This window comes from Panthera pardus, unplaced genomic scaffold (assembly GCF_024362965.1).
Source record: "Panthera pardus isolate Hobbes unplaced genomic scaffold, ASM2436296v1 HiC_scaffold_11, whole genome shotgun sequence".
NCBI classification, from domain to species: Eukaryota; Metazoa; Chordata; class Mammalia; order Carnivora; family Felidae; genus Panthera; species Panthera pardus.
The window spans coordinates 62,905,361-62,918,598 of record NW_026526666.1 but is presented as its reverse complement, the minus strand read 5'-3'; the positions used below and the strand labels follow the sequence as shown (position 1 = coordinate 62,918,598).

The window sequence follows — 13,238 nt, the reverse complement described above, 5'->3', positions numbered from 1 at the left end:
GATGAGGTCATGGTGGATTCGGGTGGGACCTAACCTACGACTGGCATCGTAAAATAAGAGCAATTTCAGCACAAAGGACACACAGGGAGACTGCCACGTGACGACAGAGGCAGAGCCTCATTCAAGCCAAGGAATGCCAAGGGCTGCCAGCAATGCCAGAAGGTAAGAGAAAGGCACAGACAGAACAGATCCTCTTCTGGGGCCTTCAGGGGGAACATGGCCCTGCCGACACCTTGATTTCAAACTTCAAGTCTCCAGAACTGAGAAATAATAAATTTCTGTTGTTTAAAGGCAACCCGTTTGTGGTAGTCTATTACTGCAGTCCGGGAAACGAATCCATCCTGAATCTTTCCAACCCTCCAATCACCAACTACACTCTCACCCACCCCATTCCTCCTTCTCTGCACCATTGCCCATGCAGTGTCGCGTGACCCACCTTGACATCCGTGCAAGCACTCTTGACTTTCTACCATCTTCTGGCACAGGTCAGAGTCCCCATCCCCAGCTGGGTCACAGTGACACAAGGTCATCTTTACTGGGTGGTGGACTGTACCCCTTGGCCTGCCAACTGAGCACAGCCAAGTAGAGTCTGAGGCAATGCACAAGGTGTTGGGAAATACAGAGATGTAGGGAAGCAGGTGGAAGGTGGCTGGAAATTAAGAGAGTTGGCCGAGAGAGGTAGAGAAAAGGAGAAAGTTCACAAAGGATCCTGAAGGTCCAGGGCACAAACAAGAGGCAAAGAAAGTAGACCTCATCTGCCCTGCCTGCCATGGCCAGCCACGTGCTTGTAACTCCCTCCTCCACCAACTCGACGCCTGCCTGGAACTTTACTTCAACCGCCTGCCAAGCAGGTTAACACCCAGATTGCTGACTACCCACACAGCTGTTGCACTTTGAGCTTCTGCAAAGAGAAAGCCAACCCACTCCCATCCAGGGGCTGGGCTTTATTTGTTTGGGATTTTCAATACCTAGAACTTGGTGTGGCCACGTCAACATAGGATGGCCAAATGCTGGCCAGGCAGACCAAATGAGGTTAAAGGTTGCACATGTCGCCTCACCTCTGCTAACTTTAAGGAGCAGAATCACCTAGAGTCCTGGGGCATAAGGGCAGGTGGATCCCAGTCTCACTCCCCTCCTACAGTCACAGCTCAGATGGCAGCACCAATGCGCCTCAAGCAGCAAGCCAGGGGACAGACAGCAGTAGCCGGGAAAGTTGAGTAGCCGCTAAATCTCACTTGCACCTCTATGAAACCACCAGAAACAAAGGAATCCTCCGGCAGGGGCAGTGATGATGGTGATACACATCTAGCTGGTTACAGACCACACCAGGACCTTGTAACATAATCTTCCTAAGCTCTGGTGCTCACACTTGAAGCAAATCCACAGAAGGAAGCCGGCCTCAAGTGACAGGTACGGCTCTGGACAAGCAGCCTGAGACATTATCTTATTGAGAACCTCGGCTGGGCTAGAGACCCAGCTCCACTGCCTGCAAGCTGTATGCCACACATCCAGCCAAAAAGATTTACTGAGCACCTGCTATGTGCTCTCAGTGGCCTCACTTGCAAACTTAGAGTATTATCACTAATACCTGCCTTAATGAAGCTCTTCTGAGGACAGAGCATGATGACAAATATAAAATGCCTGGCACAGTGTTGGGCATATTAAAAAGAGCCACGGTGAAAGAAGAGATCAGAGTTCTTATTTATTAGGGTCCTATTTTCCAAATCAGAGCTTGAGACCCAAGGTCTACAGCAATGCCATCCCATAGTATGTCAGCGCTAAAGGACAGGCACAGTTATCATCTGTGCTATTTATTCCCTCCCAGCACCTGGGCACACGGTTAGCACCTGGGCACACGTGTGCTGGGCACACGGTTAGCACTCAAATGTCATATGAGCAAAATAACTGCCAGGCATCCTAAGGCACCCAATGTTGGATGCAGGGCTATCAAAATGGTCCTGACACGCTAAACGAAAGGACAGAATCTGAGGTTATAAACAATCCTGCCCCCCCCCCGTCCCCTCCCCCGCCCCTCCACCAGGCAATGAAGGGGCCACAGGCTCCCGGCAGATGAAACCAAATTAAAAGAGGAAGCCAGCAGGGAGCCGCCTGTGGTTTCAGCCTCAGAGAAGCAAGCTGGCTTGTCTGGGAGCAAACGGGTAAAGGATTAGTGACACCTTAGTTGTCACTGAGGGCTGGGGGGTGTCATCAGAGGAGATGGGGTAGCCATCTTGGGGTAGCCAATGAGGAAACAGGTGTGGAAGGGCCAGAAAAACATATCACAATCATTGTTTTTGCGGTTGTCTTTTTCAAGAGATGGCTCCCACTTCGGTCAGGACTTACAACACTGTCCCTTTTTTCTTTTAACCTCCCTCCCTTCTACCCATTTCCACTTCAGGTTCAAGCACCCTGGCAACTGTCCTGAAACGCACAACACAAGTTGCTGGTCCATCACCCACCCGGGGTCCCTCCAGCCATGACTGTTGGCCGTCACTCCAACTCTCCTGCCCCAGATTACACCTCACCGAACCCAAAACCCAGGGTACTGACCTGGATGCCTTGACCATTTAACCTCTAAGGGCCGAGCCTTACCTGCCACTCCCAACCTAGGACTATTAAGACCCACTAAGATCTAGGACTCGGGGCACCCATGTGGAAAGGTAGGACAGCAGAGGGACAGTTGGAAGACGCGGGGATCCGAAGGCCAAACCACTGCGTTCCTGTGTGACCGGAGGGGCACGCTGTTTCTGTTCCCCGAGCTCCAGTTCTGCCATCCGCAGAAACTGGCACACAGTAATAACAGTATCTCCCAACTGGGCTGTGGGGAGGGCTAAAAGAAAGAACAAGGGCATGCTGCCGAATGGTTGGTTCTCTTTCAGAGGGAGCTACAAATGCTGTCACTAGGTACGCTGGTCTTCTCTTTCTCACCACTGAAGAATGGACCAGAGTACACGCTCGAAAAGCGGGCCAAGCGCAAGGCAGCCCTCGCAGGGCAGAAGAGGTCCCGTTTTTCTCAAGTGATTAACAGGTCCAAGAAAGGCTGCAGCGCGATTTACAAGGGCCACAGCCAAGAGAGATTTATAGGCGTATGGCCTTCGGATGGTTTTCTAAGACTGCACATCCTCGTTTGGCTGAGGATCTCAGCAGCAAGTAATTTTCTAATTGATTCATTAGCACTCCAATCAACTACTACTTTAGACACAAAGGGCCCTGCTTGGGTCTGAATGCCTGAGCCAGGGATGCTGGCTGAATGGACCACTCCCGCTCCTGGGCTAGCTCTGCCCAGGGACTGTGAAGAGAAGTCCCACACGGAGGCCCTTCAGAAACCATACCTACACGGAAACAGAAACAGAGCCTACGCAGCTTCTTAACTGTTATTTTTCGTAATGAGGATTTTGTGACTAGAACGTGATAACGCAAAAATGCTAAGTGGAAAAAAAAAAAAAAAGAAGAGCCTGAAAGGAAATACTCCCCCCACCCCCACCCAACCACCACCACCACCACCAAAAGAAGTTAGCACAAAGTTCGTTTTGATGGTGGAATGATGGGGTGGCTTTTTCTTCCTTCTACTTTTCAAAATGAGCACGTACAGGACATATAATTCCTTCGGTTTTCTCAGGTGTAAAGCTACAGCAATTACACCCAATTCCCAGTTACCGTAGGATGAAATTACATTATGTATGAATAAGCAGTGCCCAAGAGCTGTGGGCACCGGACAGGGTGGGCACTGGACAGCAGTGCCCAAGAGCTGTGGGCCAGGCTTACCCACCCGCTCAGCGACTAGGAGGCCAACCCGCCTCTCAGGCCAAAAATCAAAGTTACGCTCAGGGAGGTTATAAATTACTCCTGTCACATGCGCACTGTTGAAGCCACAAATGCTAAAAATTCACAGATCTCAAGGGTAAGGCTGTGAGAATTTAAATATAAATTAAGCTTTAAAAACAATCTTCCTTCATTGTTCCATATTCCTCTGGCATGTGGGATATTCATTTAAGACAAGGTTCCCCAACAGATCAACCTAACAGGGAGGAACTTCCAGCAGATACCGTAAGGGAACGGTGAGAAACTTCGCTGGGCCCTCATGAGATTCAGGGCCCGCCTGCTGCCTGCACCCCGAGCTGGAGAGAAGTTCTCGAACGTAACGTGGCATTCTGGAAAGACTCCTGACTCACCCGAGGCTGGATCATCACTCTCAACCCACTCAAGCAGACAGCCAGCCACCTACCCATCCACCCATCCAAACGGCTCTAAGTTCATTCTCCATAAGGAAGTCCCAAGAAGCAGTGGGAACTCTGGGCAAACTAACAGGCCTCCTTATTATGAAAGATAAAACGTATCAAGCACCCTCAGTCTGCACAGCTTTGGGCCAGACGGGGCTCAAGGTACATAAAAGGACCAAAGGCCTTAGTTTCCTCATCAAGACGCACAAGTTCAGAACTAGCACGGGACACTTCGGGAAGCTTGAAGGAAATGGATTCAAGTCCTACTTCACCTAGGAAGGACTAACTTGTTACTCCAGGAAGTGGCATTCTCCAGAGAAGCCAAATGGATCCAAACTTCTTGGGCTGGCAGGTACGGAGGCTTCCTCAAGTGACATCATGAAAAGGAGTCAAACTTTTCCACAAAATATCCTGAGGGAAGCTTTGTCAGAAACCCCCCTCCACTTCCCGTGAGGCTTCATCTCCAAACCCCCACCTGCCTTCCCCTCACCTCCCACTCCCACTCTCCAGAGAAGGAAGTGATCCATTTTGTGTCTTATTATGGCAACATTAACACAACAAGGCAAATGTAAGATGTGGGCGGCTATCCTGGGAGTCTCACCTGGCTAGGCCCTGCAGCAGGAAGCCGCTGCATTTCAGTCATCTTTTTGACCATCAAGGACCTACCATGACTGGCCCTGTACTCACTACTATTACTCTTAACAGAAATGCATAGACAACGCAAAATTGGAGAACTCAAGCAACTGCTTTAAAATTTCAATATGACACTGGGGGGAGAGGGGGACACCTGGGTGGCTCAGTCGGTTGAGCATCCAACTTTGACTCCGGTGATGATCTCAGTGTTTGTGGGTTCAAGCCCCGCTTCAGGCTCTGTGCTGACAGCTCGGAGCCTGGAGCCTGGAGCCTGCTTTGGATTCTGTGTCTCCCTCTCTCTCTGCCCTTCCCCAGCTTGTGCTCTGTCTCTCAAAAATAAACAAACATTGGGGCACCTGGGTGGCTCAGTCAGTTAAACGTCTAGCTTCGGCTCAGGTCATGATCTCACAGCACGTGAGTTCGAGCCCTGCATTGGGCTCTGTGCTGACAGCTCAGAGGCTGAAGCCTGCTTCAGATTCCGTGTCTCCCTCTCTCTCTGCTCTTCCCCAGCTCATGCTTTCTCTCTCTCTCTCAAAATAAACTCAAAAATAAACATTAAGGGGCGCCTGGGTGGCTCAGTCGGTTAAGCGTCCGACTTCAGCTCAGGTCATGATCTCAGGGTCCGTGAGTTCGAGCCCCACGTCGGGCTCTGTGCTGACAGCTCAGAGCCTGGAGCCTGCTTCCGATTCTGTGTCTCCCCCTCTCTCTGACCCTCCCCCATTCATGCTCTGTCTCTCTCTGTCTCAAAAATAAATAAACATTTAAAAAATTAAAAAAAAAAAACATTAAAAAAAATTTTTTTTAATTTCAATATGGGGGTAAATTCTTTGTTATTTTATCCTACTGTAAAACAGAGGATGGTGAATGATAGAAGAACCACCACAAGATCCATGAGGCTCAACTAAGATCCCCCATAACAAGCACAAACCCTACCCAACCCTGCAGAACATAAGCAGATTCTGAGGGGCATGTCTCCTGAATAGCAACCCCAAGAACACGGGAGAAACTGGGGGCAGTGGGTCAGAGGGAGGAGCTGGGCCTCAGGAGCCGTGGGTTTCAGTGTTGGAACCTGACGGTCATGTGTCCTCAGGCAGTCATTCCATCCCCTGTGTGGCCCTTGGTTCCCTCATCTGTAAGGAAACCGCTAAGGCTCCCCACATACCCCTGCCGTGGGGAAGGCAGGTCTCTGAGGGCCTAGGCCAACTCTGGAGTGAATACCGAGTTTGTTTTATTTATTTTGCATGTAAGGAGACTTCGGCTCTCTAATTAGAACAGGGCACATCTATTCTTTCCATGGAAATCAGGCAGGCCCACTGTGAGAGAAAGAACTTTGGGCCAAAATCTAAGCCAAAGTGGGAAAGAGCAAAATCACCTCTACTTTTATATCCCAGAGGTCCCAGAAATCTTCACCTGAACCCGCACGCCCCCACTCCACCCAGTGACTTACCCACTTATACACACACACATACACACACACACACACACACACACACACACACCCATCGATCTACACAGACACACAGCCCAATCCCAGCAGCTTCAGCCTTGCAGATCTTTTCCTTTGGTGGTTCTGAGATGCTTCACTTACAAAGGCCCTGCGGACGTGCTAAATTCCCCCACTACCCCAAGCCAAGGTCTCTCTGTGTAGGAAAAGTAGAGCTTGGGTATCCAAGTGAACCACAGGCAGAAGCAGAACCCAATTCTGATTACCATCTCCAGAGTCCATGGAGGTCAGACCAAGGTGGGCAGGGTTCCGAGGCCCAAGATGTGGCCTGATCCCTGCCTCCCCCAAGGACAAGGGCTTAAAATGCATTAAAATGCACTGAATTGGTCAAAATTACACCCAAGCCCGATAAAAACTAGGCAAAACCCTCAAGCCACCTTCTACGTTATTGAAAAACCAACCTGAGGCCCAGAAGTACAGAGGGAACTTTGCCAAGATGCTGCTTCTACCCCCCGACGTGGACCGAGGGACCTGACAGGCGGAATATGATGAAGTCAATTCCAGTGTTTTAGAGATGGGAGACTGTGGTGCAGAGGGGACCGACCACCCAAAGCACATGGGGACCAGAAGTTGAGCTGGTCACACACAGGCTGCAGGTGGCACCTCTGTGCCCTCCCCAGAACACTCCCACATCCCAACATGGGCCATGCTGGCCAGCAACGGGTGAGTCTCTCATTCCATTGGCCCAACCCGATCCTCTGAACCAGAAAACCGAAGCCTGTGGCCAGTGCACCCTACCATCCATGGACTCTCCTGATCATGTAAGGGTGCCTGTCCCTCTGACCTCTACAGTGCACTTCCCAATCTCCCAAATTCCCACCCACCAAGAACCACATATTCTGGCCCAACCTTCTCACACACGGGCCATACACACAGTGGACGGACAGGCCATCAAGGACCTGGCACAGTGGGGGCAAGTCCTCGTCTGGGATCCAGAAGCCCCAAGAGTGGATATGCCCTTGCCTCTGGTCCTCAGCTTCTGCATCTATGAAATGGGAACAGTGAACCTCCACAGCCACCCGCCAGGCCTTTAACACACAGACCTCGCTCTTTCAAAGGGAGGGATGACACCACCTAAAATTCCCTCACGAATCTCAGGCATGCTCAACCTCTCTAGAAGGAAGAAACTGAGGAAAGCAAGAAACCCACGAAGTCAACCCATTGGAACTCCCTGTGAACCGGGGTCCGAGCTAACACAGAACTCTACGCAGGACACGGTGCTTAGAAAAGCACGGCATCTACACATACCAATTACCAGGCCCATGGATTTCTGGGCAATCACAGCCAAGGCGAAAAGAGAAACAGAGCAAACCCCTCTGAGAAAGGTGTCCTCAATACAAGGTCACTCTAAAAGGAAGGCCCCTCACAGACTGGGAGACTGGGAGCCTCTCTGGCCAGGACAGTGGTGTGAACTAGGTATTCTGTCCTACTTCTCTCTGCTCTGGGCACGGGGCTGGGAGCACAGGAGACGCGCAATGAATGTGTTGAACTGAACCGAATTTCTGGACCACATCCATCTGGAGGTAAGTGAAAGAGGAGGGAAAACCAAGTGTAGATATTGCCCTGGGGGGGGGTATCCCCCCACCTTACACAGGGGCCCCAAAATTTAAAGAGGATTTTTGTCCAACTAAACAAGTTCCCTGAAAACCCTTCTAAAAAGCCAGTCCCTCTCAGGGCACTAAAAAACAGGATTCCGTTTACACGGTGGTGTTTTAAGAAGGCAGCTATTGTATGCAGGAAAGCGAACCTGAGCGCACACCCTTCTATCCACGCCCCCCCCCCCCCCTTTGTGCGAGGGGACAAGTCCCACGTTAGGGTTCCTGGAACCCAGCTCCCTCTCCTCCGCCCACCCTGCCTGGCCAGACCCCCATTAACGCACTGCTAGTGCCATCAACACTGTTGTTTTGGAATGTGCCAGTAATTCTAGTGGCAGGAACAGCAAGCTTTAAGCTCAGCAGAGAAACCAGCTGGAGAGGCAGCCTCATGAAATAATGAAATGCCAAACCAACCCCTACATCTTCTCCAGTCTCTCAGGTCACCTACCAGATTAGAAGGCCTGTTGCTACGGCAACCATATCTTGCAAGTGCCGGCTGAACTTCCCCATAATTTTTAACCCTTTAACTAGCTCGAGGAGGGTGGTGTGCAGATGAGCCCAAACCATGGAGAGTTGGCCGGCTCTGGCTCTGGCTCTGGCTCTGGCTCTGGCTCTGGCGGTGCTTTTACAAATTAAAGCAAGGACGGAGGCAAACAGCGGACGGGGGGAAGGGCGAAGGTCTCACTTAAGCAAACAGACAAAACAGCACACATCCACCTTCCCTTCCCATCGTCCTGCCACAAAACCACCGCGATGAGCGCGGCAGCACAGCAAACTTTTCAGGCACCTGGCAACTCGCGCGGAGCACAGGAGCTGGGGACAAGATGGGAATAAACAAAGGCAAGATGGGACCGTGCCTGCCCCTCCCGGCCAGGCTCCGTGCCCTCGCGCTGCAGACTATTGCCGGGCCCTTCTGTGGTAAGCAGAAGGCGGACAGGAGCCAGGCGGAGGGGGACAGATGGCCAGGCAAGCACTGGCACTTTCCAGTTGTCTGATGGGCGCCTGCTGCCAAACAAGCTCCCACCTCCCCGCGGCGCACCCCCCCCCCCACCATACACACACAGCTCCCGGAAACTGCGGTGCATATGCTCCAAGGGGAGCCAGAGCTCAGGGGGCTGGCTCTTCCAGCCCCTGACCCCCCACATCTGCAACTCATCGGAGATGCACAGGCAGGGGCCTCCACTCCCGCAACCGCCCAGGCCGCTCCCTCCCTCCTTCCAGAGGGAGAGTCTCCCACCCACCCCCAGACACTGAACCCTCTTTGTGCTCAATGACCAGAGTTCAGGGGGTCCCTGAGGAATAAATCTTTAAGATGACTTTCCTCAGCCTCTTGGATTTGACAGGAGAAACTTCATAAAACCACGCAGGGGCAGAAAAACCCGGGCTGGGCTTCGGCACTGGGGGTGAGGCCCCCTCGCCTCACGCCATATCTTCCGTGGGGGGAGACTTGGAGGAGACAGGGAACAGGGCCCACCGATGGGAGCACAGGAGGCCTGTGTGGTTTCCCCGAGGGCTGAGAAGGGGTCCCTGGACGGAAGGACGCAAGGAAGGGGGGCTGATTCCTCGAGAGAGCAAAGACAGAAGCGAAGGGGGTAGGAGGGAGGAGAGAAAGGGAAGAAAGCCAGGTACCCAGGACCCAAAGGACAGGCTGGGCAGCAGCAGTGGGTGGGAGGCACTGCCCACGTCTCCCCAGAGTGCCTAACGCAACACCCCCGCCACCCCGCCAAAGCAGGCAAGGGGAAACTGAGGCCACTGTGCTGGGCACACACCACAGCCCCTCTCCTGACAGAAGGCTTTGGATTCACTTAGAAAGTTGGGCAGGAGAACTGGCAGGAGGGGGCAGGATGTGCAACATGGGGGTGGGCAGTGCTTCAGTAGTGTGTTCTGGAGGGCAGGGAGGGGGTTCCCAGGCACTGTACTGGCTCTATTGGGACAGAAAAAGGAGAAAATGCAACCCTGCCCACCCTGTCACCTCACCTCCGCCTCAAGCACTGCCCAGCCAGCCTGGCCACCTCCACCTCTCACCCCCGCCGGGGGACACCTGGGAGGAAATCCAGTCCAGTGAATTAAAGCACTAATGTTCTCTTTGCCAAGTGATTAACGAGACGTACCACAAACGGCACGGCGCCCAGAGAGGAGTGAGGATTTTTATTATCATGCTCACCCGTCACCCAGGTCTTCTGCACGCACAGCAGCCGGTCAGTCAGGTTAAAGAGGAGCAGAAGAGCGGCTGTGGGGTGGGGGCGGCTAAGTGTAGGCCACATCCCCGGGAAGAGGAAGGGAGGGCACTCTAGCTTCGGCTAGAGTTTTATCACTGGCAGCAAGCACTGGCCACCGTCATACCTGGGGGACACTTCCAGGAGCAGCCGGGAGGGGCCCTTCAAAGGAGGACGCTCCAAAGCCAAGGCAGTTGGGCAACCAGTGCTAACTTCCCCTACCATCTAGACATGGGGTCCTTATATTGGGGTCTCCTTCCCTAACCTACTCAAGGGCAGGGCTGTGACCACACCTTTATATCCCTCTGCAGGGTCCAGGATGGGGCAGGAGCTCCAAGAACACTTGGAAGATAAAAAGGAATCGGCTTTTTTCCATTTTAGCCCACCAGATGGGTAGGCTGCCACCAAGCTTATCCATTGTTTGGTCTCATCTATCCAAATCCTTTGGTTCCCTCAACAAATCCATGTCGAGCACTTTCTATGTGCCAGGCACCAGGCACCATGCATACAACCGTGAAAACTACTGGCCCTCAAGGAGCACCTCTTCCATGGCAACTATCCCCTGTACTCTGCCGGCTTTCCACCCGTCTTGTGCTCAGCAGGCCCTCAGTATCTGATGGCTACACCGGATCCTTGGATTCTCATTAGGTGTGCCCCTAACGCTTGGCCAGCCCACCAGCTCAGGTGGGACAGAGGAAAGCAAGGGCAGGGTATGAGGGTTTCTGTGCAAATCCCAGTACCTGTTGGCCAGGGCTGAGCAGCCAGAACCCTCACAGACAATTCAATTCTACAACCGGCAAACTAAAGACCCTTTCTCAGGAGCTGCAGCTCCAGACTCCAGGGTGGGAGAGAGTACCAAGAAAAGATGCAAGAAGCCTTCCAGCTTAGCCTTCCAGCTAAGTTAGCCTTCCAGCTACAAAGGCTAACTTCACTTGCCATGTGACAGGAGAATGGGGACAAGCTGACATCTACCCTCTGGACCCCAGTATCCCCTGCTGGCGAACCAAGGGAGTCGTCCCGTCTAATCTCTGAAGACATTCGAATAAGCAACGTTAGAAGAGCAGCACCATCCTGGCTGGACAGGGGTTTTGAACAAAGAACCCAGCGAGGAGGATTCCAGGCAGAGTGGGCCTCCTGCTAAGGAGTCCCCACCCACGCTCTCAACAACACAGGGAAATTCTACCCACAGCTCTGAATAATAATAGAAGTAACATTTAGGTAAGGTTGGGGATTAAGCTAAACCTCACATAAGAGGCAGGGATGTTGGCATTTGGAAGCAGGAAACAGGCCTGGGAACGCACTTAATACCTACCACAGAGCAAAGCGGATCGCGGCCAGCTCCTGACTCAAGAGCATCTTCGCCCCTGCCACACTTCTCCCTCTTGCCAACTCCAGACACTTCGAGGGTGCCGGGCCAAAGAGTGGGGCTGGAGGTCAGTTTTGGGAGCCACATTTTCAGAAGAACATTGGCAAACCAGAAGCCAGGAGAGAAGCCTTCCAAAACAGAACAGGAGCTATTTTAAATGGAAACCCACTGGTGCAGGTGGGGGAGTTTTATGGGAAGAATAGAGAACATGAATGAGTTGCTATAATTAACCCCCCCCCCAAGAAAGCTGTCATAAGGAAGAGGGAGTCTTTCTACTTAGTGGTGGTAATACCAAGAACAGACACTAATTCTAACTGTCTAAAACTGAAATGTGCTGCCCTGTCAGGTAGTGAGTTCCCCATCACTGAAGGGGAAGCAGACACTGGAAAGAAAACTTGGGCCAGGGAGTCTCAAGTTCAGAAGGGACTTTAGAGATTATCAAATGGTAAGGTGCTGATGGGAAGAAAATGCAAAGGGGAGCATTCAGGCTGTGCATGTTTTAAAATGGGTTTTCCTGGGGCACCAAGGTGGCTCAGTCACTTGGGCATCCAACTCTTAATTTTAGCTCAGGTCATGGGATCAAGCCCCAAGTTGGGCTTTGTGCTAGGCGTAGAGCCTGCTTGAGATTCTACACCCCCCCCCCCGCCCCCCGCCTCTGCCTGTCCCCTGCTCACGCTCTTTCTCTGTCTGTCTCTCTCAATAAAATACCCTTTACGGGTGTCTGGGTGGCTCAGTCTGTTAAACATCTAACTTCGGCTCAGGTCATGATTTCATGGTTCGTGGGTTTGAGCCCCATGTGGAGCTCTGAGCTGACAGCACAGAGCCTGCTTCAGATTCTGTGTCTCCCTCTCTCTCTGTCCCTCCCCACTTGTGTGATCGCTCTTTCTCTCTCTGTGTGTCTCAAAATTAAACAAACATTAAAAAATAAAATATCCTTGGGGCCCCTGGGTGGCTCAGTTGGTTGGGCGTCCGACTTCAGCTCAGGTCATGATCTCACGGCTCATGGGTTCGAGCCCCGCGTCAGGCTCTGTGCTGACAGCTCAGAGCCTGGAGCCTGTTTCAGATTCTGTGTCTCCCTCTCTCTCTGTCCCTCCCCACTTGTGTGAGCATGCTCTCTCTCTCCGTCTCAAAATTAAACAAACATTAAAAAATAAAATATCCTTAAAAATAAATAATAAAATAGCTTTTCCTTTAAAAGGGGGGTGGGGTGGGTAGGACTCCTAAGGGGACATGAACATGTTCTTCCTGCCCCTCACTAACCTGCGGAGGGTGTTTTATAAATAGAAAGTCTCCCCAGACATCCTTGGTCAAATTCTTCCCCGCTGCAGAGGTCACTGTTTTTGTGGCCAAAGCTGCAGGTGGTGACTGAGAAGTTGGATAAGGAAGGAAAACTCCATTATGTAAAAACTCAAATGCTTAGGATGCCTCTGTGGAGCAGAGGATCAGAAAATGAGTCGGGGAACAGACCCCGTGTAAGAAACAAGGCAGGTAGGTATTCTCCGTTTTGGGGGGGGGGTGGGGTGCCATGCTGGAATCGATCACCAACATTACCCAATCTGGCACGCTGAGGGTAGAGGGTGGCCACAGAGATCAACATTCACCACCCATGCTGGGAAAATGTTCAGACCACAAATCGGTAATCACCACGAAGCCAGAGCTCGACCTCCTGCCACTGCTGGGTGTCAGTGAGAACCAAGTGTATTG

General features: G+C 52.1%; 1 protein-coding gene across 8 annotated transcripts in view; it reads right to left on the bottom strand.

The window, feature by feature from the left end:
• SSBP3 (single stranded DNA binding protein 3) overlaps positions 1-13,238 on the bottom strand; it is a 163,299-nt gene that overhangs the window by 104,926 nt on the left and 45,135 nt on the right. For 2 of the 8 annotated variants that reach the window (XM_019449189.2, XM_053895018.1), the window contains exon 2: positions 11,481-11,662. The exons of 4 other annotated variants lie outside the window; for them this stretch is intronic. In XM_019449189.2, coding sequence (XP_019304734.1) covers positions 11,481-11,621 — 141 coding nt within the window. In that variant the 5' untranslated portion in view covers positions 11,622-11,662. Of the gene's footprint in view, positions 1-8,400; positions 8,524-11,480; positions 11,663-13,238 lie in introns of those variants that run through there. 2 more of the 8 variants (XM_053895023.1, XM_053895032.1) reach the window with 2 other exon arrangements.